Source organism: Crinia signifera, chromosome 3 (assembly GCF_055691185.1).
Source record: "Crinia signifera chromosome 3, ASM5569118v1, whole genome shotgun sequence".
Classification (NCBI taxonomy): Eukaryota; Metazoa; Chordata; class Amphibia; order Anura; family Myobatrachidae; genus Crinia; species Crinia signifera.
The window spans coordinates 285949482-285975402 of NC_139219.1; the positions used below are offsets into that span (position 1 = coordinate 285949482).

General features: G+C 42.8%; 1 protein-coding gene across 4 annotated transcripts in view; it reads left to right on the plus strand.

Annotated features, from left to right (window-relative positions):
- Positions 1-18614: 18614 nt before the first annotated feature.
- KY (kyphoscoliosis peptidase) overlaps positions 18615-25921 on the plus strand; it is a 31481-nt gene continuing 24174 nt past the window's right edge. For 2 of the 4 annotated variants that reach the window (XM_083178387.1, XM_083178388.1), the window contains exons 1-2: positions 18615-19042; positions 20537-20599. In XM_083178387.1, the coding sequence (XP_083034513.1) occupies positions 20554-20599 (46 nt within the window). In that variant the 5' untranslated portion in view covers positions 18615-19042; positions 20537-20553. The remainder of the gene's footprint in view (positions 19043-20536; positions 20600-25921) is intronic. The other 2 variants (XM_083178385.1, XM_083178386.1) reach the window with 1 other exon arrangement.

Genomic DNA, 25921 nt, shown 5'->3' on the forward strand with positions numbered 1-25921 from the left:
TCATCTCGATTTTAAGTGCCACTGAACCTGTGTAGTTAATCTGTATCCTGGAAGAAAGGGAGGACTTGCTAATGTAAGTGTTTCATGTCCCTGCTGCTTGCCTACAATCTGTAGCCTCATATAGGGTGAGTAGAGTTTACTGGTGAATGATCTTTGTAAACTAGATTCAGTATGGCATAAATGGAGTATGGACAGGCGTGGCTTAGACTGGAGTAACAAGTGGTCAGTGCCCCTGGGCCCTCCTCTAGCTAACCACCCCCTGCGGCCTGCATGTATGTTTTGCACCATAATTGTGTGTGTATTTGGTCTTAGTAATGCTTTTGAGCATGGGAGTGGGTTAGTGCTGCAGCCTCCCCTAACTGGCATTCTGATAATGATTTCTGGAGCAGACCATCAGCAGGCAAGCCATGCTTGATTGCACAAATGTACTGAGCATTCCTGAGAGTTGTGTAACTCCCCTGCCAGGCTCCATCATATAACAGACACTGAACTTTGTTTGCCGATTTGTGATTGGTGCAGCGCGTGGCATGCTTCTCAGAGCTTAGTCATGGGTGGGTTTGGATTGAGAAGGAGCAGTATGATTGTGAGGTGTTCTACAGAGTAAAGGGTAGAGGGCCAAAATCAGGCTTTCCATGTAGTATGTATGCATGTATGTATAGGTGTATGTCTCATATATATAGGTAGATATGTGTGTATATATATAGAGTTATATATAGATATATATATATATATATATATATATATATATATATATATATATACATATACACACACACCTCTCAGAATGCATGTTTAAAATGTAGGTTTGACTATGTTAAATGTATGCAGGAATATCATTAGTCATTTTTCATTTTGAATTTCCTCCACAGATGAGCCTGCCCAAGCAGAGGAGGGTCGCCGTGGGGCCCTCGTAAGACTGCGAGGCCTGATGCGCCTCATGTTAGATGAAATGGACCGCCTAATAGATGCGGAGGATTAAATTATTGTTTTGTTGCCATTTGGTTAATAATAAATCGTTATTTAAAGTTCAAAGTTGTCAGTGTTTTTTTCTAACATGCTAAAGTATATGTGTAAATTGTTTAAAATGTTTAAAATAAGCAAAATGTACATAGTGTATATAGATGTATGTTAGGGTCACATGCTGTAAGGGTTAATGTGTGTAATGAATGTAGTAGGAATGTGGGTCAGTATAGATGAGCATTTAATTGATTGAAATTGATAACAATCCCTTTTTCAGGAGGTTGCCTAATAGCCTAAGTGGGTCATGTGATCGCTGTGTGTACTCAGTACAAAAGTGTTGGATTGTGCATAAATACTCCGCATCGGGGCGTACGGACAGCTTTCCGTACGTTCTCACGCGGTAAGACCGTGCTTGTGCGGGAAGACCGTGCAAGAATCTGTACGTTTCCCCCGCACACGCACGGTTTGTATGTCGTCCGTACACACGCCCTGTTCTTAAAGAGTGACTCCGTCCGAATGCGGAGGACACGTGGGCGTTTCTACGGACGATGCCCGCACGCCGCCGCACAGCGATTCGTGCGGCACGCACCGTAAGAATTCGGGAATATCCGCACCGATCAGAATAAGGGCCCATATTTGTTACAGATATAGTTCTATACAATCACAATGTATAATTAATAACAGTATTGACTAGTCAGATGTTATAGGGGACAAGTACATTTCCTGCTCCTTCTATGATCAGACCTGCTGCAGCATGCACAGATGCCAGGATCATTTGTAGCCTTATAGCTTTAGCTGCCAGGTTATGTGAGCTTGTAAAGTTTTCTGACTTTTCTACTTGCCCTATATAATAATATATTTATTTACATAAATGGTGGCATTTGTAAACCCTAAATTGTGTCGACAAAATCAATTACAGTGGAATTCCAAAACATGAATTTCTCCCAAGAAGGATCTACACCCTAGGCACTGGGCATGGCATGCTGGGGGCATAACCACCAAGCCATTCTGTACCATAGGCCTGTCATCTCATTCACACATTGCAGAAACCTGGAACCAGTACTATTCTTCTGGAAAATAGGTCCAGGAACTCCGAGTCTGGGGTGGTTCGATTTAACAAAAATAGAGAGAGAGAGAGAGATAGAGATGTATACATTGTATTTACAAACAAAATCACTCACAGGTGACTTTAATATAAAAGGTATCTTATGGAAAGCACTGTAGGTTTCAGGAACCCAACTACGTAGCATACAGTATTTACAAAATGGTGGCGGGCCGAGAGTGAGCACACCCTTGTGGAGCTAAACTCGGCATACTGTGCAGTAAACCAGTAAAGGTGGTCAGTAAATGGCGATAGCACTTCACATATCCATCTGCGGCACTGTACTGTAGTTTTCATTAGTGGAGCAATTACCACCTAGCTGCAAAGCAGTGTAATTACATGCAACGGCAGGCTTTCACCATAGTACACCTTAGTGCGCCATAACAGGACATTCCTCATGGCGTCACAGCGAAGCCAGGACGGTAGGCTAAACAGGATAGTACTGTTTTTGGCAGGTATGGAAAAAATGCTGTTAGGTACGAATGCTTTCAAAAATAGATGTGTTAAGAGTTTATTTTTATAAATTAACAAAATGCAAAGTGAATGAACGGAAGAGAATTCTAAATCAAATCAATATTTGATGTGACCACTCTGCTTTCAAAACAGTATCAGTTCTTCTAGGGACATTTGCACATAGCCAGGTGTATAATAGCCTAATTATACCAAACAGGTGATAATGATCATCGTTTTCATATATACAGTAGGTTGAAACACAGTCAATAAAAGAAAGAGCTGTGTAGGATGCTTAAATCTGGGCGAGGAACAGACAAACTCTGCTACAAAAGTGAGGCTGTGGAAGACAGTTTCATGTCACTGGTCAACACCATTGCCAGAATGAGCACAGCAAGAAGACACAGGGTAGTTATACTGCATCAGCAAGGTCTCTCCCAGGCAAAGATTTCAAAGCAGATTGGGGTTTCAAATGTGCTGTTCAAGCTCTTTTAAAGAAGCGCCAAGAAAAGGGCAACATTGAGGACAGAAGATGCAGTGGTTGGCCAAGGCAACTTAGTGCATCAGTTGAAAGAAAGACACATCATACTTATTTCCCATCTAAATCAGAGGATGTTTGGCAGTGCTATCACCTCAAAATTGGCAAAACCAGTGGGATCCAAGTACACTCATCTACTGGTCAAAGAAGTCTTGACAGAAGTGGTCTCCATGGAAAAATAGTAAAAAAAAAGTCATACCTGATGTGTAAATGAGGCCAAGCGACTCAGCTATACACGGAAATGCAGCAGGTGCTCTGGACTGATGAGTCCAAATATTAAAAATGTGCCTGTAACAGAAGGCAGTTTGGTGAATGGCTGGAGAGTTGTACAATAATGAGTTTCTATAGGCAACAGTGAAGAATTTTGTAGGTTCTTTGCAAGCGAAAGATTATATTTAGCAAATGGAGGTAGGGATTTGGTCAGGATTATTGGTGCCCTCAATGCTGAGAAATACATGCAGATACTAATGTACCAAGCAATACAGTCCAGGAGGTATCTGATTACCTTTAAATTTATTCTGCAGCAGGAGAACGACCCCAAACATAAAGCCAATGTCATTAAGAACTATTTTCAGCGTAAAGAAGAACAAGGAGTCCAGGAGGTGATGATATGGCTCCCACAGAGCCTTGATCTGAACATCATCGAGTCTGTCTAGGATTGCATGAAGAGAACGAAGGATTTGAGCAAGTCTAAATATACAGAAGATCTGTGGTTTGTTTTCTAAGATGTTTAGAAAAACCTTGCTGAGTTCCCTCAAAAACTGTGTGCGTGGTCACACCAAAATGTATGTAATACAAGGCCAGATGTAGCAATCTTCTAAAAAGGATTAATGGTGAGTAATAAAGAGCCAGACAATCAGCTCCTAACTGCCATGTTACAGAGTGGGTTTGAAAATGGCAGGTAGGAGCTGATTGGCTGGTTGTTCATCACTTTACACTTTATAAATTTTTGAAGCTTTATACATTTGGCCCTATAGTCTGTTCATTCTCTTTGTATTTTGTTAATTGATAAAAAATAATCTATTAACACACACACACACACACACACACACACACACACACACACACAAACACTGCTATCTTTGAAGAAAAATAGTTTCCTGAACCCTTGGGATGGGCAAATGTGGGTGGTATTGTGGGTAATATGGGTGGAGGTGTAAATAATGTGGGCAGAGCTACATTGGTCGAGACATCTAAACTAATTAAACTAATTAAAAAAATCTGTAAAAGCAATAATAAAAAAATTGCAAATTAACCCCCCTATTGTTTTTAAATTCCTAGACTCAGGTTTGGCTTGTGTCCTCTTGGGCTCCAGGCTCCCAGCTCTATACACTTGAAAAATATCTTAGAGAAAACTTCATCACACATTTTTGTTTCTATTTCTACATTGTACTTTATTTCAGTTTTATTGTGATTATGCATTCACAACAATACTGTACAACAAACATATTTTTCTCTGAAGATACAAGATGCCATGTAAGTCCTGCAAAAGAGCTTAAAGGTCGCCATCCTCCAGGTGAACAACAAAGAAGATGCAGTGGAAGTCCTGAAAGGATGGTAGCCAGAAAAAGTCAAAGCTCGAACATGGTGCCCTCTTATGCTAATTTATTCATGAGCATGTATGAAAAACAACATATTATGGCCCATCCCACTTATTCAAAATTCATCCATTTTTACAGTAAATAGATGATTTGTTTCTAGTGTAGACTGAGGGGGGTGCAGGCACTGATTGAGTTCATAGATGCCCTAAATGCATTGAACACCACAGTCAGGTTTACTATGTAATTTAGTGAAACTACAATTAGTTATCTGGACGTCTGTATTGTTAGGAAATTGATGGATAAAAACTCCCTACTATCAGCTGACTCATTTCATCCTTTACCCCTCAAAAGAGGCCTACCACTATTGCAATTGCTGAGGGTTGTGTGCATTACATCTGATAGGGATACCCTTCCACAGGCATTATCCGAAATGAGTGCACGCTTCCTACAACGTGACTATGATGCCAAAGAGATCTCAGAGGCTGTGACAGGGTGCTTGGAAACCCCACATGATAATAAGTTATCTAAACAGGAGAAGAGTTTGGTCAATAATAGACAAATTTTTTCAAGCACCTATTCGATTGCCTCAGTTCACCTCCATAAAACTGTCATGAAATATTGGCATATAGTGCAATTGGATTCAAATATAGGACGTTTTTGCCAACAAGCTCCACTTTTTGTTACAAGAGGAGCCGTAACCTCAGAGATGTACTTGCCCCTTCGGATATCGGACCTATTTAGAATCGTACTTGGTTACAAACAAGACATGGAGCATTCAAATGTCATGGCTGTGTGAACTGCCAGTTCTTGACTGTTGGTGACAAATTTTTCGATCCGAGTACTGGAAAGTCATATGAGATACGACATCATCTAAATTGTAATAGTCGGTATGTTGTTTACGCAATTGTTTGTCCCTGCCGACTAATCTATGTGGGCAAGACCATTCAATTTTTGAAGGAGCGAGTAGCACTTCATCGTTCATCTATCAAGAATGTTTTTGCTAAGATGGACAGTAACACACCCAAAGTGGCAAGGCATTTTGCCACGGTCAAACATTCCATACGTGATTTTTGTGTAATGCCTATCGATCAGATTCCACCTCTGAGACGTGGTGGAGACCGCAACAAGTTGCTTTTACAGAGGGAGTGCCTGTGGATCCATCGTCTGAATTGCACTGCTCCCAATGGTCTAAATGAGTATCAATCATTACACTGTTTCTTATAGGGTTACCTGATTGTGGTGTTCTTGTTCATATAACCCATTATCGGTATACTTGCCTGTGAAAAACTCTCTTCTGCACATTCACTTATCTGTTCAGATCTTCTTTGCTTAGTTTTGGATTTTTTCCTTCGTGTTGCTAATCACTTTTCTTATTTCAACCTTTTTTTTTTCTGTATATGAGCCATATACTATCCTTGTGTAGCATTCCTATGTTCACATTTTTTTGTTTGTTGCGTTATTTACATGTGTGTCTGATCTACCCACGAACCCTGAGAGTGTCTCACCTAATATGTTCAAGTTTTGTAACCTACTACTGTTATATCCGTTTAGGAGGAGTAGCAACAGTGGTCCTGCTGTCCCTCCGTGTAAATAAATGTGATTTTCTGTTTTTTAGGCTTACAAAGTGACATAATAACAATGTCCACCTATCAGGTAGCCGGAGTTGTTTACCTGGTTACTAGGTTACATAGTAGTGACAGCGCGGCTCTGCTGTCACCTGACTTCCGACTTCCTTCGGCGTCTATGGTCACTATGACGATTAGCCTGTATTTCCGGTCTTTAGCGTGATCTGGAGGAGCAGCGGCGTACTACAGGTGAGACAGTTTCTCTTCTCCCAGGAAGGAGACAATCAAAGTAGGCAAGTATGATTTAACAGACTCCTAGAGCGCTGGCCATGCCCCCACAACAGCAAAAACAGGTGTGTGGTCTCACAGGAGTGCCGCGATTGTAGGCCATGCCCCCTTACGGCGAGGCTACGCAACCTATTTGGCTTCAGCACGCATATATCCCAAATTCAGTCCCCATAAATTTGGGAGGTATGCAGTCCTATGAACCAGTCACTGACCTCCTGGTATAACTGTCCTGCACGGAACCATTACATCGTTTCAGTCTGTTTAGAGTTGCCAGACACCTGATAACTGCTTCCAAAATATACAAAGCAATTAGCCTGTGATTTCATTAAAAAAAATTTATACTGTTTTTACAGTAGTGATCATTCAAAATGTAAGGGAAGGACTGACCAGGTCTATTTCTTCAGCAAACACTTCTGGATTATGGAAGACAATGCACTACTGTTGAGCAAACCACTCTATTATCAGTATAGTTACTATTATCATTGTTGTTTATTCATAAGGTGCCAAAACATTGGGGGTTATTCTGACCTTATCAGTTCTCTGCTAATTTCCAGAGCCCTGCGATCATATAGCCACCGCCCTGCCAGAGTGAAATCCCGCCCTGTGAAAGGCTGCGAATGGCTTGGTTTTGCAAAACACAATGATGGTTTTCAAACTAGGATGAGCGCGGAACCCCGTGTTTTGATTTTGGTTCTAAGTCATCATTTTGTTTTGGATAAAGCAAAATCAGCCTCAAGTGTTCAGTTAAAATCATTCAAATAAATCAACGAAAACAGCTAATATTTACAATCTAAAACCCGAAATTCAAATTTAAAATTTGAAATCCAAACTTCATAAATATCCAAAGCGGGACCCATTTTGGAACAGATCTCCAGAGGAGATCTGGACTGGGTTTTGGCTTGGTTTGGATTTTTGGAGAACTGAACACACACATCTCGAATTACAACCAAAACCAAAGTACTAGGTCTGTGCATAGAACTCATTTCTAGTATAAGACTATAGATAACCCCACCAACTTGCATGTTGTCCAAGGCATAATACAGATAATTGATTTTGAAGACTGTCCATTGTTTTTTTTTAGATTTTCCTGTGGAGACTATGGGCCAGATGTATCAAGCTTCACAAAGTGATAAAATGGAGAGCGATAAACAGCCAGCCAATCAGCTCCTACCTGTCATGTTACAGACTGGGTTTGAAAAATGACAGGTAGGAGCTGATTGGCTGATTGTTTATCACTCTCCATTTTATCACTTTGTGAAGCTTGATACATCTGGCCCTATATCCCCATCAATGTTACTTAGTAACAAAGTTATTAAATTAAAATTAGCCTTTCTAAAAATAGTTGTTCTAGTTGATCCCAGATAACATTGCTATTATGGTCGCTCGCTGTCATAGAAGGGATTAGAAGGAGAGGATTAAGCAGTAAGTATTTTCTGGATTTATCATGCCAGCGTTATAGGCAGAGCTTTATAGGATTATAACAAAGGAAAGTACAGTATAGTTCATTACTTTACAGTAACAGGAAATTGCAGCGAGTTCATCTGCACAGCGCCCTTTAATCTATGTAATTTATAATCTACCGGTGTTCATAGAGGATGATAACATGGCAGGTGCGAAGGATGACAGACATTAAAGGGATTGATCACTTAGAACAAAAATCAGAAGATGCAAAGCTATAAACACATTTTTACATATCACATATCATTATTATTTTTAATATCCTTTATTTATATGGTGCCTCAAGAGTTCTGCAACACCTAACAAAGTACATAACCAAATGAACAATACAAGACCCCCACACTCCCCCCCCCCCCACACACACATGCATCACCTTTTATAAATACATGTTATGCATATTATGTTTCAAATAAAGAGAGTGTGGCATATATGGCCTGCTATGGGGGAGAGTCAGCTTCAGAACCGTTATCATTATCAACCGTTATCAACCGTTACCTTTCAATTGAGTGATTTAAACTTGCAGGGAAGGAGAAGTGCCCCCTTGGGAGCAGGAGCCTGGCAGCAGATGACTTCATTGCCTCCCAGAGTTACGCTCTGCATTGCTGCATCAACAGGCATCACACTGAAATCGGCATCCAGGTGACTGAAATGTGGGATAGGAACATGTTATAGGAGATAGTTTATGAAGGAGAAGGAAAAACACATGAGGGGAGAGAGCCCTGCTCGTGAGAGCTTACATTCTAAAGGAGAGGGGCAGACAGATGGGGAATGCAGATAGGGAAGAAGTGAGCATGTACCACAGGGTTAGGAGGATGAGAGAGCTGGGTTCAAGGTTGGATTGGCCCATGGGGGCATAGGGGAAACCTATGGTGGCCCCACTTCCTCTTCTTGGGATCAGGTTCCAGACTATGCACATTATACTATTGTGTAGTTCCTACAGTGCAGTGCTGTTATTAATCTGTTACATTACCATACAAACACTTGCTTTATTTGCAATATACTGTATATCGTTTTATCAAGGGATCAAACCATGCTCTCTATAATGGTTAGAAAACTGCTGTGGTGGCTGGCCACACCCCTTCTGGAGACTATCTACACCTATAACTTGGATCCTTACCACTGCATTTCTCCAGTGGGCCCTTTATGTCCCAGTCTGACACTGCCTGGGTTTGAAGAAGAGGTGAGTCTTGAGAGACCGTTTGAAGTTTTGCAGAGAGGTGGAGAATCTGATGGGGAGAGGTAGAGAATTCCAGGAGGAAGCAATCAGTTAGGTGGAAATATTCAAGTGTTCAATCTCAGCAATGACTTTATATTATATATATTATATATTAAGGGAAATGTTTTTATAACTTTAAGACAGTGGTTCCCAAACTGTGTGCCATGGCACTGTGGGGTCCCATGGTTGGTGGTTCAGAGCCAATTCAAATTATTTATGGTCAATGTAATAGGCAAAACCAGTGCTTGTGGCTTCCAATCATAAAATACGTGGACAACCCTAACTGAACCTGAGGATGACATATAAACACAACTTATTCTTATTTTATATTTTGGGGGGAATTTCTCCATAACAAACATTTGCCCCAGGGGTGCTGTGAAAAAAATTCTGATAAATTAGTGTGTCATGATTCAGAAAAGTATTGGAACCACTGCTTTTAGAGATGGTAGTTTTCTAATTTATTAATAGGAAATGTGATGTTGTCATTGCCGACCATTGATTATTAAATATGATATAAATATTTAAATAACTACATACATTCTGCACACAAGGAAAACATACTGACACAGTGACACACACATACTGACAACTGAGAGTTACTATCCCTACTAGCAATAGCCTGGACCAGCGGCCACATATGGCAGGACATTGGCACTCATATTGGCATGCACACAAAAAGACATTGGCACACACAGAAAGAGATTATCACAGATATTGGCACACAGATATAGAAGGATATTAACACAAATACAGACTAGACACAGAACCCAAAAAACATTTAGACCAAAGAGGCCAGCAAAATGATGAGAACCCCATTGAAGCATTCCCTGACTGTGGGGACAGAGAAGGTGACGTCAGGAGCCTCCTCCTCCCCATGGCCATCACAGCGCCGAGTCAATACTTACTTGGTGCTGCAAACAAGGGGAAATCATTTGATGGTGAGTGATTGCAAATGGTTTTTCCCATGTGCATGCCTGTGATCGCATCCACAGCGGTGCACAGGGGTGGGGTAAATCTAGTGGTGTGGCATTTACCTGATTGCTGGGCTGCGAAGATTCGCAGCCCAGGGATCCGGTCTGAACCAGACCTTAGGACCCAGAGTCTGCAGAGAGGTGCAACCTCCAACTTGATGTGCTACTGTTCTTGGCAGCAATGGACTGGGCCACCAAATCGAACTCTCCCGGCTTGTAGGAGGGGAATAGTGGTGTGTGATGCCCCCCTCTCTCCTGGACCTCAGCGGTGCACAGAGAGAGCCGCCAGACCCACCGCAAGTCCAGCTGCTCTGTGCGCCGATCGGTACGCGGAGCCTCCACCTTGCACAAAGAAATTGGCCCCTCTGGCATTTGCCGGAAGCGACTGCCAGATGGCCAGTCTAGTCCTGGTTCTTGGGCAAACAACATGTATCTTAGCCTATCATGAAGTCTGCCTTCAATATAAATATACCAATGGTGGACATGAATGGGCTACAGAGCAGAAATTATCATTACAATTGCCTTTAGCAGACACTATACAGTAGTGACATATTCTCTGCTTTAGATTTTGCTGTATAGTGTAGTAAAGATACAAAAGAATACAAAAAAAATCAGTAAAACCAGAAATAGATGTAATTGTAAATTAAGCAAATAAGTGTGCAAACTTTGTACCTGGAACAGTGCTACAGAATTCAAGTAATGTAGTCATTATAGAAAAGTCCATCTCCCAGCATGCTTTGCCTGGTAGGCATTGTTTTAGTCTGCTTGAAACACTCAAACTTAACTCTTGTTAGTAAACACATTGCAAAGTCAACTGCAAATAGTTGATCGGTCTCTTCCTTTATGCCCTTCACATTCATCCCAGTCTAGATTTCCAGGACATGTGCATGGGCAATTAGCGCTCGGGGAACAGCTCGCTGCAGGTGGAAAGAGAGGGAGGAAAAGGCAAAAAGCCATTCTAAAATTATCCAATGCATCCATCCGGCAGGAAGATCTGTGCCGGCAGCTGTTCTTGGTTGAGCTCCAGGGAGAAAGTTAACAACTGAGAATTGAAGGTCTTATCGTGTCACATGCAGGATCACCACACATGTACCTATAAGCTGGGAACCTTTGTGCATGCTAATGTAGACCACACAGTCCTGTATATAGGGATTATGCTCGTTCAGGTCTGTGGAAATGACAATATGTTACTGTATTGCTAAGACAGGTATTGTAATCAGTGTATATTATTATCATGGCATACATACAGTATGACCAACCATAACACCTGCCGTAGGGGCCAATTCTGGACCAGCAGTAATCTGAATTCGGCCCCTGCCCTGATGGTTGGGGTTTGCGCATGCGCAGAACAAGCACACACTGACAGCGAACAGCTGAAACGAGTTAACCACTCAACGGACCATTCACAGCGGGGAAGGAGGGAAGGACGGGGGTGGACGGGGGGCGGATGGCAGCGGCGACGAGGATCATCCATGCAAATGCCCAGCCTTTTATGAGCCTCCCCATGAAAACGCTGGGCAGTCCCATGGGTACGCGGGTGAGACAATGTCTGCCGGGGGTGGGCCCCATCTTCGTCCCGGCATTCGAAAATATAAGCTTACTTGCCTACCTGCCCCTCTCCATGAGGGAGAAAATGCTCTGTTCCTGGACTTCCCTGCTAATGTAGGATTGCCATCACCTGTGGCAGTGGCATAACTACCGAAGGTACAGGGGGTGCAGCTGCTATGGGGCCCGAGCTGTCTCTAGGACCCAGTCACACTGTACTGCACCTTAACTACTTTACTGTATGTTAAATGCAGCAATATGCTTTACAGATGAGCGCTGGGCTAAAGGATCGCTGAATACAGATCCCGCACAGTAACTAGAAATGTAAACATACAGTACGGTACCGTCTGTCTCCCACATGGAAGCAGGGCTGCAGATTGCTTTCAATTTACTAGGATAATATCACTCATGCTTTTATTTCTGCTGTTAATATATGGTACTGTAAGGTACAGTACCATTCACAAGCTGCATTAGGTGCCAAACTGCCTTATCGGAAAGTGCTAAAAAATACCCCAAAAATGATTTTATTTGCAAAGAAGACTTTTGTAAAGCAGTGCACCCAGTAAGCTCACATTCATCATGTACACTATCCATTGAGGCCTAGCGGGTATTGCTACAACATTAAATGGGGCAGATGTATTAAGCCTTAACAAGAGATAAATGCCAGGGTGATAAAGAGAGATAAACGTCCAGCCAATCACCTGCTAACTGCCATGTTACAGGCTGTGTTTGAAAAAAGCCAGTAAGGAGCCGATTGGCTGGACATTTATCTCTCCTTATCACCCTTGCATTTATCTCTTGTTAAGGCTTAATACATCTTCCCCAATGTACTGTACCTGGGATTCAGTTCCCTCTTTTTGTGTCCACTGGGATTTTTGTACATTAAAATGTATATATATTCATTTTTGGCTTCCACTTCACTTGAGCACATACTGTAATTTGAGGTGCGCTTGGCCAGTTTCATACAAGGTGCATACTATGTGTGTGTGTGGACTAATGTTTAGGGACTATGCTCCACTGTCTCCATAGCTAGGCTCCTACCCCCAAACGTTCATCTCTATGCTTTGCCACTCAGCTACGTTGGATGCTAAATCGCTATTTGCTTAGTTGAACATATGGCCAGCGCTTCACTCCCGAGCATCGCTGTTTCAACACCCACACAGTCTGGAAGCTCACTGCAAACAGCTCTGTCTCCTACATATTTCTTCAGTGGTTTAAAAAAATAATTTGATTTTACATTCGATTTTGCATTTAGTAAATCTCCAACTGCAAAATCTAATAAAAATACACAAACCCCCTGCTCCCCCCAAATCAAACATTAGTAAATAAGGTACTTATGTAATATCTGGACTCCCGTTTTTCTTATGAGATCGCGTCCGCTCGCCACGCTTCGGGCACGGTGGCTCGCTGCGCTCGCCACACTATATAAAATCAACTCCATGCATAGTTGGATAGTAGGGGTATGAAAAAATGGGGTGCATTTAACATGGGAGCCCAGATAATACATAAGTACCGTAAATAATTTTCTGAACCTTTCATACTCGCAACACTCCCAATCCCAAATTCACCAGATATCTGCAAATGTTCACTTACATTTGAGCATCAGTGGAGGAATTCATGCTCTAAAGTAGACTTCCTCCATTTGAAATGTATGTTCTCATCCTACAATGCTGCCATTTCCATCTCTAAACAGTCATACATACTACTAAAACCTCATCTCCTCTCAATCTTCAAACCACCGGCTACTGCCAGCTCCCTCCTCGGCCCACCCGACCTTCCTCACTCTCTGCCTTTGGCTTTGCCACCTACTTCACATCCAAAATTTTGTCTATTCTTCAAGACATCACATCCCAACAGACCCTCAACACCATGCCACCTCTTTTTCCTGACCACCCCACCCCATCCATCTTGCACACTCTGACTTCTTTTTCAACTGTATCTGGAGATGGAGTAATGGCCATCATCTGGTCCAACCCACAACCTCTCCATTTGATCCTATCCTCTCCCTTGTCCTCCACCACCTCTCTCTTTCTGCCTGTTCCATCTTGCCCACCTCTTCAATATCTCACTCTCATCAGACACTGTCCCATCGGCCCCTTGATCGTAACACTACTTTCAACTAATGACCCATCTTTCTCCTCCCTTTTGCCTCTAAACACCTTGAGCATATTGTCTACGGTCACGTTACTGTCTTTCTTTCCTCCTGCTCCCTGATTGACCCAGTTCAGTTTGGCTTCTATCATGTCAAATCCCCTGAAACTGACCTTGTGAAAGCAATGACCTCCATTCTGCCAAATCCAAGGGCCACTAATCTCTGCTTATTCTCCTTGACCTATCGGCTGCTATTGACACTATGGACCATTCTCTCTTCCTTTGGTCTACATGATACTGCCCACTTTTATCTATCCTACCTCTCTGACTCTTTTTATGACTCTCTCACACTTCCCCTAACTTGAGGTGTCCCCCTGAGGTTCTGTTCTTTTTCCTCTCTATCTGTCCTTTTATGGTAAGCGTATTCACTCTTTGGACCTCCAATATTATACCTTTGGTGATGATACTCCAATCTACCTTTCTTGTCCTGACCTCTCACCCTTTCCCCTCACACTTTTTTTAGTTGTCTTTCTGCTATTACTTCTTGGATGTCTCAGCACATGTCTAAAACTGAGACAATCATCTTCATACCCTCTTATATAACCTCCCACATATCAATATCTATTGATGGCACAACTATCTACTCTAGCCGTCAAGTATGCTGTCTTGGAGTTATTCTTGATTCTGTCCTCTTAAAAAAACACATTCAGTACTTCTCGCAGTCCTGCCATTATCATCTCAAATATATTTCTAGGCTCAGACCATTTCTCAACCAGGATAAGACCCTCATCTACTCTCTGGTCATCTATAGGTTGGACTTCTGTAATTTCATTCTGTCTGGCAACCCTGACAAATAACTTTCCTCACTCCCATCTATCCTCAATGCTGCAGTCTGGCTCATCTTCCTCACAAAACATACTACACCTACTCTGCTAACTTCTAATGTAGACACCCAAAGGAGGAGTTACCTTATGGATGCGGTGGGGGTTGTGCTTCCCCGATTTCACGGATCTCAGTCTGGAGTCTTCTCTTGATACAGGAATGGATACAGAACACTCGACTACTGGGTTAGGTTGACCTTTTATTTCAGAATCTGTCCCTGAGGATGTCAACCTCTTTTATTGAATAATTTAACAGTATTAAAACAACAAGTGAACAAAGTGCAATAGTGTAGACAACATGAAGGAAATGTTTTACCATACTATTAGATAATGCATAGAAGGAAACGTTTTACCATAACACTAGACAATGCATAGAAGGAAACGTTTTACCATAATACTAGACCATACTCCTTACTCATGAAATCAATCAGTGCTTCTGACATCTATTCACCATAGACTCTTGGCATGCACATAACCTAAGGTTACCGGTAACCATTACCATTAACTAAAGTCCCGGACTGCAGGTCCTAGTAACCTGACCCGTGCACAGGGATTTCGGTGGGGCCCAAACGGTGATCCTATCTGAAGATGGGCCAGGGGAAAACCATAGAAGAAGGGCTCTTGGTTTGCTGTGAGTGGGGTCGCTTTACTAGGGCGTGGGTGACTCCCACTTGGAGTCCTGGAAGGATTAGCTCAGTCTCAGGTGTTGGTAAGGAGGCCTTTGGGCCCTTATAGTTACCCTGTTTCCTTACCGGCAAGGGGAATGGGAGAGGGGCCTTGGTGGCCAGGCTGTTACTGCCTTTTCTATTCCTAGCAGTGTTCAGGTCACAAAGGGCTTGAGGTTCTGTCCTTATGCTCTGTCACCAGGATGGGCCTCTGGGACAGGCGTCTCAATGGGGAGACAGTCTATGTGCCTTACTCAGTGGGCAAGTGACTGACAAACAGTGCCCTTGGGAGAAGCTATAGCAGGGATACTGTGACTGGGTGCCCCGAGGGCTGACTTACTGTTGGCGTCTTCAGAGACGGGCAAGATGGCGGCCAATGCGAATGGCGGGGGATATAACCCGTCTTGCTCTCTGTGTCCCGCTGGCTGTGGTAGCGGGGGTCACCACCTTCTCCGCGGCCTTTCGGATGCTGGGCAGCACACTCCGCTGTGCTGTTTCTGTCCCCTCGTGGATCACAGGCACCAGGGTGGGTTGGGCGCCTCCACGCTGCTCTCCATGTGCCTCTGTAGGCGGCGGGGGTCGCGCGCTTCCATGCGCCGCGTCACTTGGCCCGGTGCGGGTGCTGGAGGTCGGCGGGGGTTTACTCACCAGTCCCTCCGTTAAGTCTCTCCCCGGCGCGCAGCTGTCCAGCTGCTCCGCTGCCGGTCCTCGCCTCACACGCTCCGCCACGCTGCTCCTGCACACGTGCGTCCAGCCTCTTACTACTTCCTCCTTCCTTCCGGCTCCCTCCTAGTCTCTTTCCTCCAATCAGGTACGCTCCCTGACCTGTCCATCATGGGCTGCCGCCGGATTAACTCTATGTGCGCTGGCACTGACAGTTCTGGGGCTTACACTAACCCATGTCTCACCCTACTCAACTTTTATATCCTCACTTCTACCCCTTCTGTGTCACTCCTGTCTGTCTGCCCCTCCCCTTCAGAATGTAAGCTTTCACATGAAGGACCCTCTCCCCTCATGCGCATTTCCACTATTAAACCATTTTGTACTTCCTATAACTGCACCTAGCCCTTGATATCTGCCAATCTGATGACTATATAAATGTCCTGTCTTCTGATGCAGAAATGTTTATATATCATGTAATTGTCCTACATTGTATTGTACTGTACTGTACTGAAAGAGCGGAACCCAGGATAACATAACCCCTGTGCCCCTTTTATTAATTGGGCTCTGGTCAGGAGATAGAATCAAATGCTAACGTTAGATTACACAATTCATACACAGTATATGAGGTGTGGCCAATGAATAATGATACTGATGCTATTATTTTAATTGTACAACATGTATTTGAAATCCATTCCTCTTCTATCTACTTCCCTACTGTATCCATACACCTCGGCATTCCTGTCTTAAATGTTTCAAAGCCCTGCTGTATCTCATTATCTGTCAGATGTCCAAAGTCTTCTGTCGTTGTCTTCTTTACCCCAGTATCTGATTTCAAATGGGTTGCTTTGTGTAGAGATTTGAATTTAGTTAAATAGCGAGGTCACACGGTGCTAGGTCTGACTAGTAAAGAGGGTGTTCTAACACTAAAATGTGTTTATTGGTCAATAACTGCTTCACAGAGAGAGCTGTGTGGGCTAATTCGTCATCTTGATGGAGGATGAAACCAATTTTCCACAATTTTTTGTACATAATCATAATTTCCAACAAAGTATGGAACATTACATTAAGTAATTTTGATGCAATCTTGTGCTTTCTAGAACCCAGTCTGCCAAAATAACACAATTGATATCAAAGAAAACAATGGACATGGCTTCTACTTTTGATTTGACATATTTTCTTTGATTGTCTTTTCCAGTACGCCGACTGGTGTTTTGCTTCATAATGGAAGATCCATGTTTCATTACAGGTAATTACTTTATCTAAAAAGGTGAATCTGCTTGAATGTGTTCCAAAATGTCTGTACAATTTAAATTTTCTGTTTGACCGGCAATGAGAAGCTTTGGAACCATTTTACTACAAACTTTTGTAAGTTGAGATCTTGATGAAAAACTCTCCTAACATTTTCTTTATTAAGGCTTAGGCCACTGTCTTCCCCTTTCACAGATCATTTGGGAATCTGCTTTCTTCATGCAGATTGTCTGAGAATATGAGTGTAATAATAAAATCCAGCAATCACACTACTAATAGTATAAGTGCCAGTCGGAGCAGTTCAGATGCACTCGGCCAATTAAAAGTGCTCGCTGATCATTGTCATCAGTGCAAATTTTACACAAGGGTTGGGATTGGAGCACCTGTAAGGGATCTGTCTCCAGAGAGGCTCATAGTCAACCTTCTTCAGGACAACATAAGACACATTTGCACAAACATGTCCTCACTGTACTTTGGCTATGCCTGCATGCCAACTCCAACCTCCGTACCACCTCGGTAAACGTAAGCTGCCATAAGGATGCTTTGTGTATTGCACAGTGGAAAAACATGCAGTTTTCTGTCTTTGTGTAATATCCAATTTCACAATGTACAGTATGTGGAACAGGATAGAAAGAAGAGAGTAGTCAGTATTCAGTATATGCATCTCTCTTGCAGTATATTGCAGCATTGTTTGCATATAATCTGAGAAATGTGTGCATATGAAATTAAAGTGTTAGCGATTTTCCCCAAGGTGGATGGCTTTCCAAAGCAGGTAATACCAGCAGATGAGTGGCCGGGCCAGCAATCCGCTCATCATTGCCCCGTACACACAGGGCGGCTTTCAAGCTGTATGGGCCTTTAGAAACTTTGCTTTCTGTAGTGAATTCCTAAAACAGCACTATGGTAATTATTGTCTAATACTGAAAAACTGCTTAGCCCACCCGTGTCTCTCCAGCTGCTGTGTAACTATAAGTCATAGGATGCCCTGACAACCATCGAGTGCAATCCTGCCATACTGTATGTATGACCTGACCATCCTAACACCTCTCCTAGCTGTCTGTTCCCCCTATCTAATAATCACATTGCATACTGTATACACAGACCCGACTTCATTTACACCACAGGAGGCCTAAGCATTAAGAACTTAGTTTAGAGTTTAAATAAGGTTTTAGCTTGGCACCCGTCCCAAGGGTTCGCTTCAACAAGCTTATGCAGAGCCAGGGAAGGCTGGCACATAATGCAGAACAGGTGGGCAAACTGCTGCTAAACCATGTCCCAGGGAAAACGAGAGGAAACCCCATCCGCAGGGGGTCTCATTTATCAGAGTAACTGAGTACAGAATCCTCAGGGTCCCCTTTCTCCAGGGTGCTAATGGAAAGCTGGAAGCTGCAACCAGAATTTTGTTAGCATTGGCTCTGTAGGGAGGGGGGAAGGAGAGAGGACTGGAAAGTAAAAGCTGGAGTCTGCTGCTTGTTGTCCTGCAGAAAGACTACACAAGCACTGCAGCAGCTCCCTGCTCATCTGACTGCCAGTACAGTGTGTGCTACCGGGAATGGAGATAAGGCAGGACTGTAGCTCCTTACGCATTGATCTGATGCTTGTAGTTCAGTCTCAGGACAAGCACATAGGAGCAGACAAAGATGAGGATTCTGGTCACCAAAAACAAGGTACAAACCAATCAATGCAGCTATGCTAACAACACCCCTGCTTGTAGATGTGCATGGTGTGTGCAAAAGCACTAAATAAATTCTGTTAACAACAAAAGTATAACAAGACAACTGCAGATGACCAGTGTAGCTTGGACTCTGGTGCCGGAGAAGCCATCTTTGATGTGGGCAAAATAAGGAACTTGCTTTGAAGGTAAAGAAACACATAGTACGTATTAATATTGGCTGCATTAACAGGAGGTGGTGCTAGGTTGCTATATTCAGACATTATATAAAGAATAGTTGTTATAAATATTATTGGAGTGTGTTTTGTTTATTATGTTAGTATATGATGGAATAATGTCATAAGATTACAATTAATTGTGCGTGACATCACTGGCGCTATGCTGCAATGGTTCAGCGCTGGATTTAGCTGCAATTCCAAAGCAAGACTATGATTTAATTTAGCTGAGGAAAACAAGCAGTAGAAAGGTTTTACTATGTGTTATATTAAAATAAAATGATTGTTGCAAATAAATTCTTAGGGATTTCATTTAGAAAACACGCTTGATTGGAGGCACCAGTTGCGGTGCATACTTTCATTTACATGCCTACTGGTGTGATCTACACAAAGGGTCACATGTAACGCTGCCAAAATTCTATACACTGGCCGGATCAGGAGTCTAGTGCGAGAATCCACCCGTATTATGAGTTGGACACGTTTCTGCCACTGCTCGCACCAAGCCCTCAGCTCACTACAGCACCATCATCAGTCCGCACTTACACCTACCCCATGCTAGGCAGAAGGGATGCAACTGAAAGTAATGTCCACCAAGCATACATCCAACTCAGAATAGGACAGAGAGACATGACCATGGTGCCTGGAGATACACAAAAATACCAAAGCTCAAGAGATGGATTTTACAGATGCAAAAGTAACATTCCTATCCCTTTAGGGCTACATTCCTAGTTTTCCCTCTTTTCAGGCTCAGGTATGGAATAAATTATTCGACACAGTAAAATACCATTCTGTACTGAAGTGCATATGGAACTTGTAAAACACATCATATTAAAAGTATAGTGTGAGTCCTGATTTCCCCCAGATCAGAATTAAGTACAGAAGAGAATAAGGCTAAGGCGCCTTTCCACTGAGCAGGGAACACCTAATACAGTGCCTGCTTTATTTTATTTCAATAATTTAATTTTGCAAAGCGAAAATGTTATTTAGCTCCACTTGTGTCAGTACAGTGATAATGCCGCGGAACTAATTACAGCAGGCTTAATATAATTGTTCACACTATAATAAATAAATCATGTGAGTGTCTCAGAAGTGTTTTTCACTAATTACTGTTCATTATTGCCAGTGATTAACATGGATATTATATACAGCAGCATTTCAGTCAAAGATCTCATTGATCTGTTTTTCGCTTCAGAACTTAATTTACTGACAGTATCAAAGATATAAGTTGCTATTTCAATGTCAACTCATTCTGTAATTTATTTATTTTTTATTATTGTTCTTGTAATGTGAGGTCCTTTCGTCAAAACAACAATTTTGTTTTATTGTGGTATATTCAAGCGGACAGGTGACCTAAGTAGCTAGCACAGCCGATAAATGATAATGGTTGGTTGTGTTTATTGTTACTGGTCAATGATTACTCATTGTATGCATCATCCAATGACATCTGATTACCATCCCCTCACACAGTGACTCCACCCCTGAGGATGCCTCTGGCTGCCAGACACTTGATCAGTAGCTATGAGAGCCAAGGTAAGCCTTACTGACCTTTCCCTTTCAACTCGGGTCCAGATTGTTGATGTTAATCATATATTTAGTATGTGACATTATGTATATTTATCTAAAGCAATGTGCACAACTATGGTCAGTGTGAAATATTTACAATACAATTATTAAGTCGCAAATAGCGATTAAGGAGTAGATGTATCATAATGCTTTTATCGTTCCTTAATTGACATTATACGCTTCACCATATTACCGTGGGGAAGTGGGTCCTGTTATCGGCAGCATGTATTATTATTGTTGCATCCGTTATGGGAGTGTGTATCCTCCACCCGACGGGGACACTTGTCCTCCCATAAAAGATGTCTCCAACCTTCTAATATTCCGCACCGCTTGCTGGTCTTCGGCATCTTCAAATTAAAACAGCACATGTACAGGTTGATGTTCACATGGGATGCTGGGAAATGGACGACGCTGTTTACCTGGCGCATGTGCTGTTTTAATTTGAAGACTCCGAAGACCAGCAAGCGAAGCAGAACATTAGAAGGTTGGAGACCCGCAGCGCCAGAAAAAGCTGGTGATCAGTGAAAGGGCCGCATAAGGAACAAAGTCGAAGTTCATGCGATTTTTCATTGTAAAGACCCGATTTTTAATTGTATAGTCAACCATGGGTGATTTCATACCCCCACTATCCAACTACGCATGTAGTTGACTTTATACAGTGTGGCGAGTGCAGCGAGCCACCGAGCCCAAAGCGTGGCGAGCGCACGTGGATTACTTTACATGTATTCTGCGTCCGCTCGTCACACTTCGGGCTCGCTGCGCTCGCCACACTATATAAAATCAACTCCATGCGTAGTTGGATAGTGGGGGTATGAAATTACCCATGGGTGACTATACAATTAAAAATCGGGTCTTTACAATGAAAAATCGCATCGTATGAATTGTATGCCACTATATTGCATGCGATGGGATGAAAAAATCGGGTGCCCAGATATTACATAAGTACCAAAAACTGTGTGTACTCTTTTTAAATCATAATGACAACAGAAACTACCCAAATGACCATGATCAAAAGATTACATACCCTGGAGATTTTGGCCTGATAACATGCTTGACACAAACAGGTTTCAATGGCTACTAAAGGTAACCATCCTCACCTGGGATCTGTTTGCTTGTGTGTGTGTGTATAAAAGGTCAGTGAGTTTCTGGTCTCCTAAAAGACCCTTGCATCTTTCATCCAGTGCTGCACTGACATGTCTGGATTCTGAGTCATGGGGAAAGCAAAAGAATTGTCAAAGGATCTGTGGGAAAAGGTAATTTAACTGTATAAAACAGGAAAGGGATATAAAAAAGATATCCAAGCAATTGAGAATGCCAATCAGCAGTGTTCAAACTCTAATTAAGAAGTGGAAAATGAAGGATTCTGTGGAAACTAAATCACGTTCAGGCAGACCAACAAAAATTTCAGCCACAACTGCAAAGAAAATCCACAATCCACAAATAACTTCAGCTGAAATACAGGACTCTCTGAAAAAAAGTGTTGTGGTAGTTTCAAGATGCACAATAAGGAGGCATTTGCAGAAAAATGGGCTACATTCGAGTCGCCAGAAGAAAGCCATTACTACGCAAATGCCACAAAGCATCCCACTTACAATACTCCAAACAACTCAAAGCCTCAACATTTCTGGAACAAAGTTATTTGGAGTGATGAGACCAAAATTTTACGTTTTGGCTACAACCATAAACGTTACATTTGGAGAGGCGTAAACAAGGCCTATGATGAAAGGTAAACCATTCCTACTGTGAAACACGGAGGTGGATCGCTGATGTTTTGGGGATGTGTGAGCTACAAAGGCACTGGAAACTTAGTCAAAATTGATGGCAAGATGAATGCAGCATGTTGTCAGAAAATACTGGAGGAAAATTTGCACTCATCAGCTCGGAAGCTGCGCATGGGACGTACTTGGAAGTTCCAATATGACAATGATCCAAACACAAGGCCAAGTCGACCTGTCATTGGCTACAGCAGAATAAAGTGAAGGTTCTGGAGTGGCCATCTCAGTTTCCGGACCTCAATTTCACTCTGGGGAGATCTCAAACCTGCAGTTCATTCAAGACAGCCCAGGAATTTAAAGGAACTGGAGGCTTTTTGCCAAGAAGACAGGGCAGCTTTACCATCTGAGATAATAAATCGCCTCATCCACAACTACCACAAAAGACTTCAAGCTGTCATTGATGTTAAAGGGGGCAATACACGCTATTAAGAACAGGGGTATGTACACTTGATCAGGGTCATTTGGGTAGTTTCTGTTGTCATTATGATTTAAAAAGAGTAAACACAGTTGTTTGTCAATAAATGGCTTCACCCAACTACTAACCATGAGTGAAAGAAAAGTTTGTGTGTTATCATTCATATTCTCTGACAAATTGACAGAAAATCACACATTCTGCTAGGGCAGGCATGTCCAAAGTCAGGCCCGGGGGCCAATTGCGGCCCGTGCTGTCATTTCAAGCGGCCCCCAGCCTCCAGTTGGAAGTGGGCAGAGCATCAGATGTGGGAAGCACAGCACAGGACACTAAAGGTGGGGCCCCGGTGAGCGCGCCTTTACCTTGCTGTCTGCTGCAGTGAGGAGGTGCCGGCCCCCACAGTCAGATGTGTTTGGTGTCCTAACCCTGCTGCTGCAATAGTATATAACCCTACTCCACAATCACAGTGACAGCAGTGTTTGGGGAGGGGAGCAGCAATGGGGAAGCTTGCTCCCGTAACATGCAGAGCAGAGAAGGGCAGCATCGGGAGCCCAAGCATCTCCTGTCCTTGCAGTGCCTGCTTTGCCTCTCCTTCCTCTGGCTCACACAAGGGGTTGGGAAACATACAGAGAAGGGAGGGGGCAGAGTGGGGGACATACAGTGAAGGAGGGTCAGGCTTGGGGACATACAGTGAATGCAGTGAATGGAGATAGTGATGGCCATTCAGAGAAGGGGGAGCAGGGGCAGGCTGGGGGACATACAGTGAATGGGGGCAGAGTGGGGTACATAGTGAATGGGGGTCATACAGTGAATGGGAGTCATACAGTGAAGGAGGGTCAGTCTTGGGGACATACAATTAATGGAGGCACTGATGGACACTAGGAGAAGGAGGCAGGCTGGGGGACAAAGTGAATGTGTGCAGAGTGGGGACATACAGTGAATGGGGGACATACAGTGAAGGAGGGGCAGGCTGGGGAACATACAGTGAATGGGGGCAGGCTGGGGGAAATACAGTGAAGGGGCAGGCTGGGGGAAATACAGTGAATGGGGGCAGAGTGGGGGACCATTCTGATGTGATTAATGATTCAAAGAATGTCAGGCTGAATGGTCGGCCCCCACACATTTACACTTCACCAAATCTGGCCCTCGTCGCAAAAAGTTTGGACACCCCTGTGCTAGGGTATGTAAACTTATGAGCACAGAGCAAATGACAACTGCCTGTGGATGTTGGGCCCTCATATCACCCTCATGGAGTCTGTTTCTGACCGTTTGAGTAGACACATGCACATTTGTGGCCTGCTGGAGGTCATTTTGCAGGGCTCTGGCAGTGCTCCTCCTGTTCCTCCTTGCACAAAGGCGGAGGTAGCGGTCCTGGTGCTGGGTTGTTGCCCTCCTCCACGTCTCCTGATGTACTGGCCTGTCTCCTTGTAGCGCCTTTATGCTCTGGACACTATGCTAATAGACACAGCTTGCACTGATGTGCCATCCTGGATGAGCTGCACTACCTGAGCCACTTGTGTGGGTTGTAGACTCCATCTCATGCTACCGCTAGAATGAAAGCACCGCCAGCTTTCAAAAGTGATCAAAACATCAGCCAGAAAGCATAGGAGCTGAGAAGTGGTCTGTGGTCACCACCTGCAGAACAACTCCTTTATTGGGGGTGTCTTGCTAATTGTCTATAATTTCCACCTGCACAACAGCATGCGAAATTGATTGTCAATCAGTGTTGCATCCTAAGTGGACAGTTTGATTTCATAGAAGTATGATTGACTTGGAGTTACATTGTGTTGTTTAAGTGTTCCCTTTATTTTTTTGAGCAGTGTATGTATGTATATATATATATATATATATATATATATATATATATATATATATATACATACATATATATATGTGTCCAGTGTCCGTGTGACTCCGAAATACTGCCATCTGTTGGCAGTTAGTGAAACTAATTCTACTAGCTTTCGGAGCATTAGCTTCGAGCACGCTTACTAAAATGTATACACAGCCCTTGGGGGTGTGAATTGGCCCTACGGATAATAATGCTGTTGTGTGTACTGCTATCCGTTGTTAAGTATTATTGGCCTTTTTAACTACTCTTGCATTAAACAATTTGGATTATTTAATATGGATGTGCTGGGATTTACCATTTGCCTATCCCCTGGATTTGCTCAAGTGGTTTTATGATGTATGTATGTATGTGTATATATATATATATATATATATATATATATATATATATATATATATCAAGTAGGTTCTTTTGAGCACTAGGGACAAGTGTGCTGTGTGATGTACAGAATGCTGCCCTCTGGTAGAGGGATGCCGCCCTCAACAGAAGAAGCTATACACGGAAAAGAACCAGTGGGCGCCTTCTGTACACTATAAAATGTATTCAAAAATACACAAAACATATATCACAATTCACAGAAAACACATTAACAATAACTTTGCATGCATGCAAGAAAGTAAGAAGTATATATATATACTCTAAAAATAACTTCAATGCAATTGCATAAAAATAAAAAAATAAAATCTGCAGCAGATAGTTACCAAGTCCCAATTGAATGGTATAGTTGTTGGGGTAGAACCGATATTTATAGTCCCACAGGTGGTCAAGACCTTTCCCAGAGAACAGGTGGCAATATATGCAATATTGGGTAAATTCCAGAATGGATCAGACAGGGGCAAGTAGATCACTTACTCGTCACTCTGTATGGAAGCCCAACAATGAGTAGTGGCGTATGGCTGCAAATCGAATGGCACTGTCTCTCACAAGATAGATGGGTATGTCAGGTAAGGTGCTGTATGGGGGATTAGAGAGGGTTATTGTCTGCATGGTGGAAGGATGACTTTTTCTTCTCCGTGTTCTTGCATGACCTCTCAGGTTACAGTGCCAAGCCCACGCTTGTCCTATACTAGGAATATTCCCCTTTTGCACTTATTTAGGAAATCACAACAACTAGCTGTATTTTTACCAAATGAATAGAAAATCTTCAGACACTTTAAGGTGGCAGAACTTGGACTATATGTCCCATTAGTTTTATGATTACATCATGACTAAGAGCTAGATCATATTTCAAAAGGATTTACCTACATCAT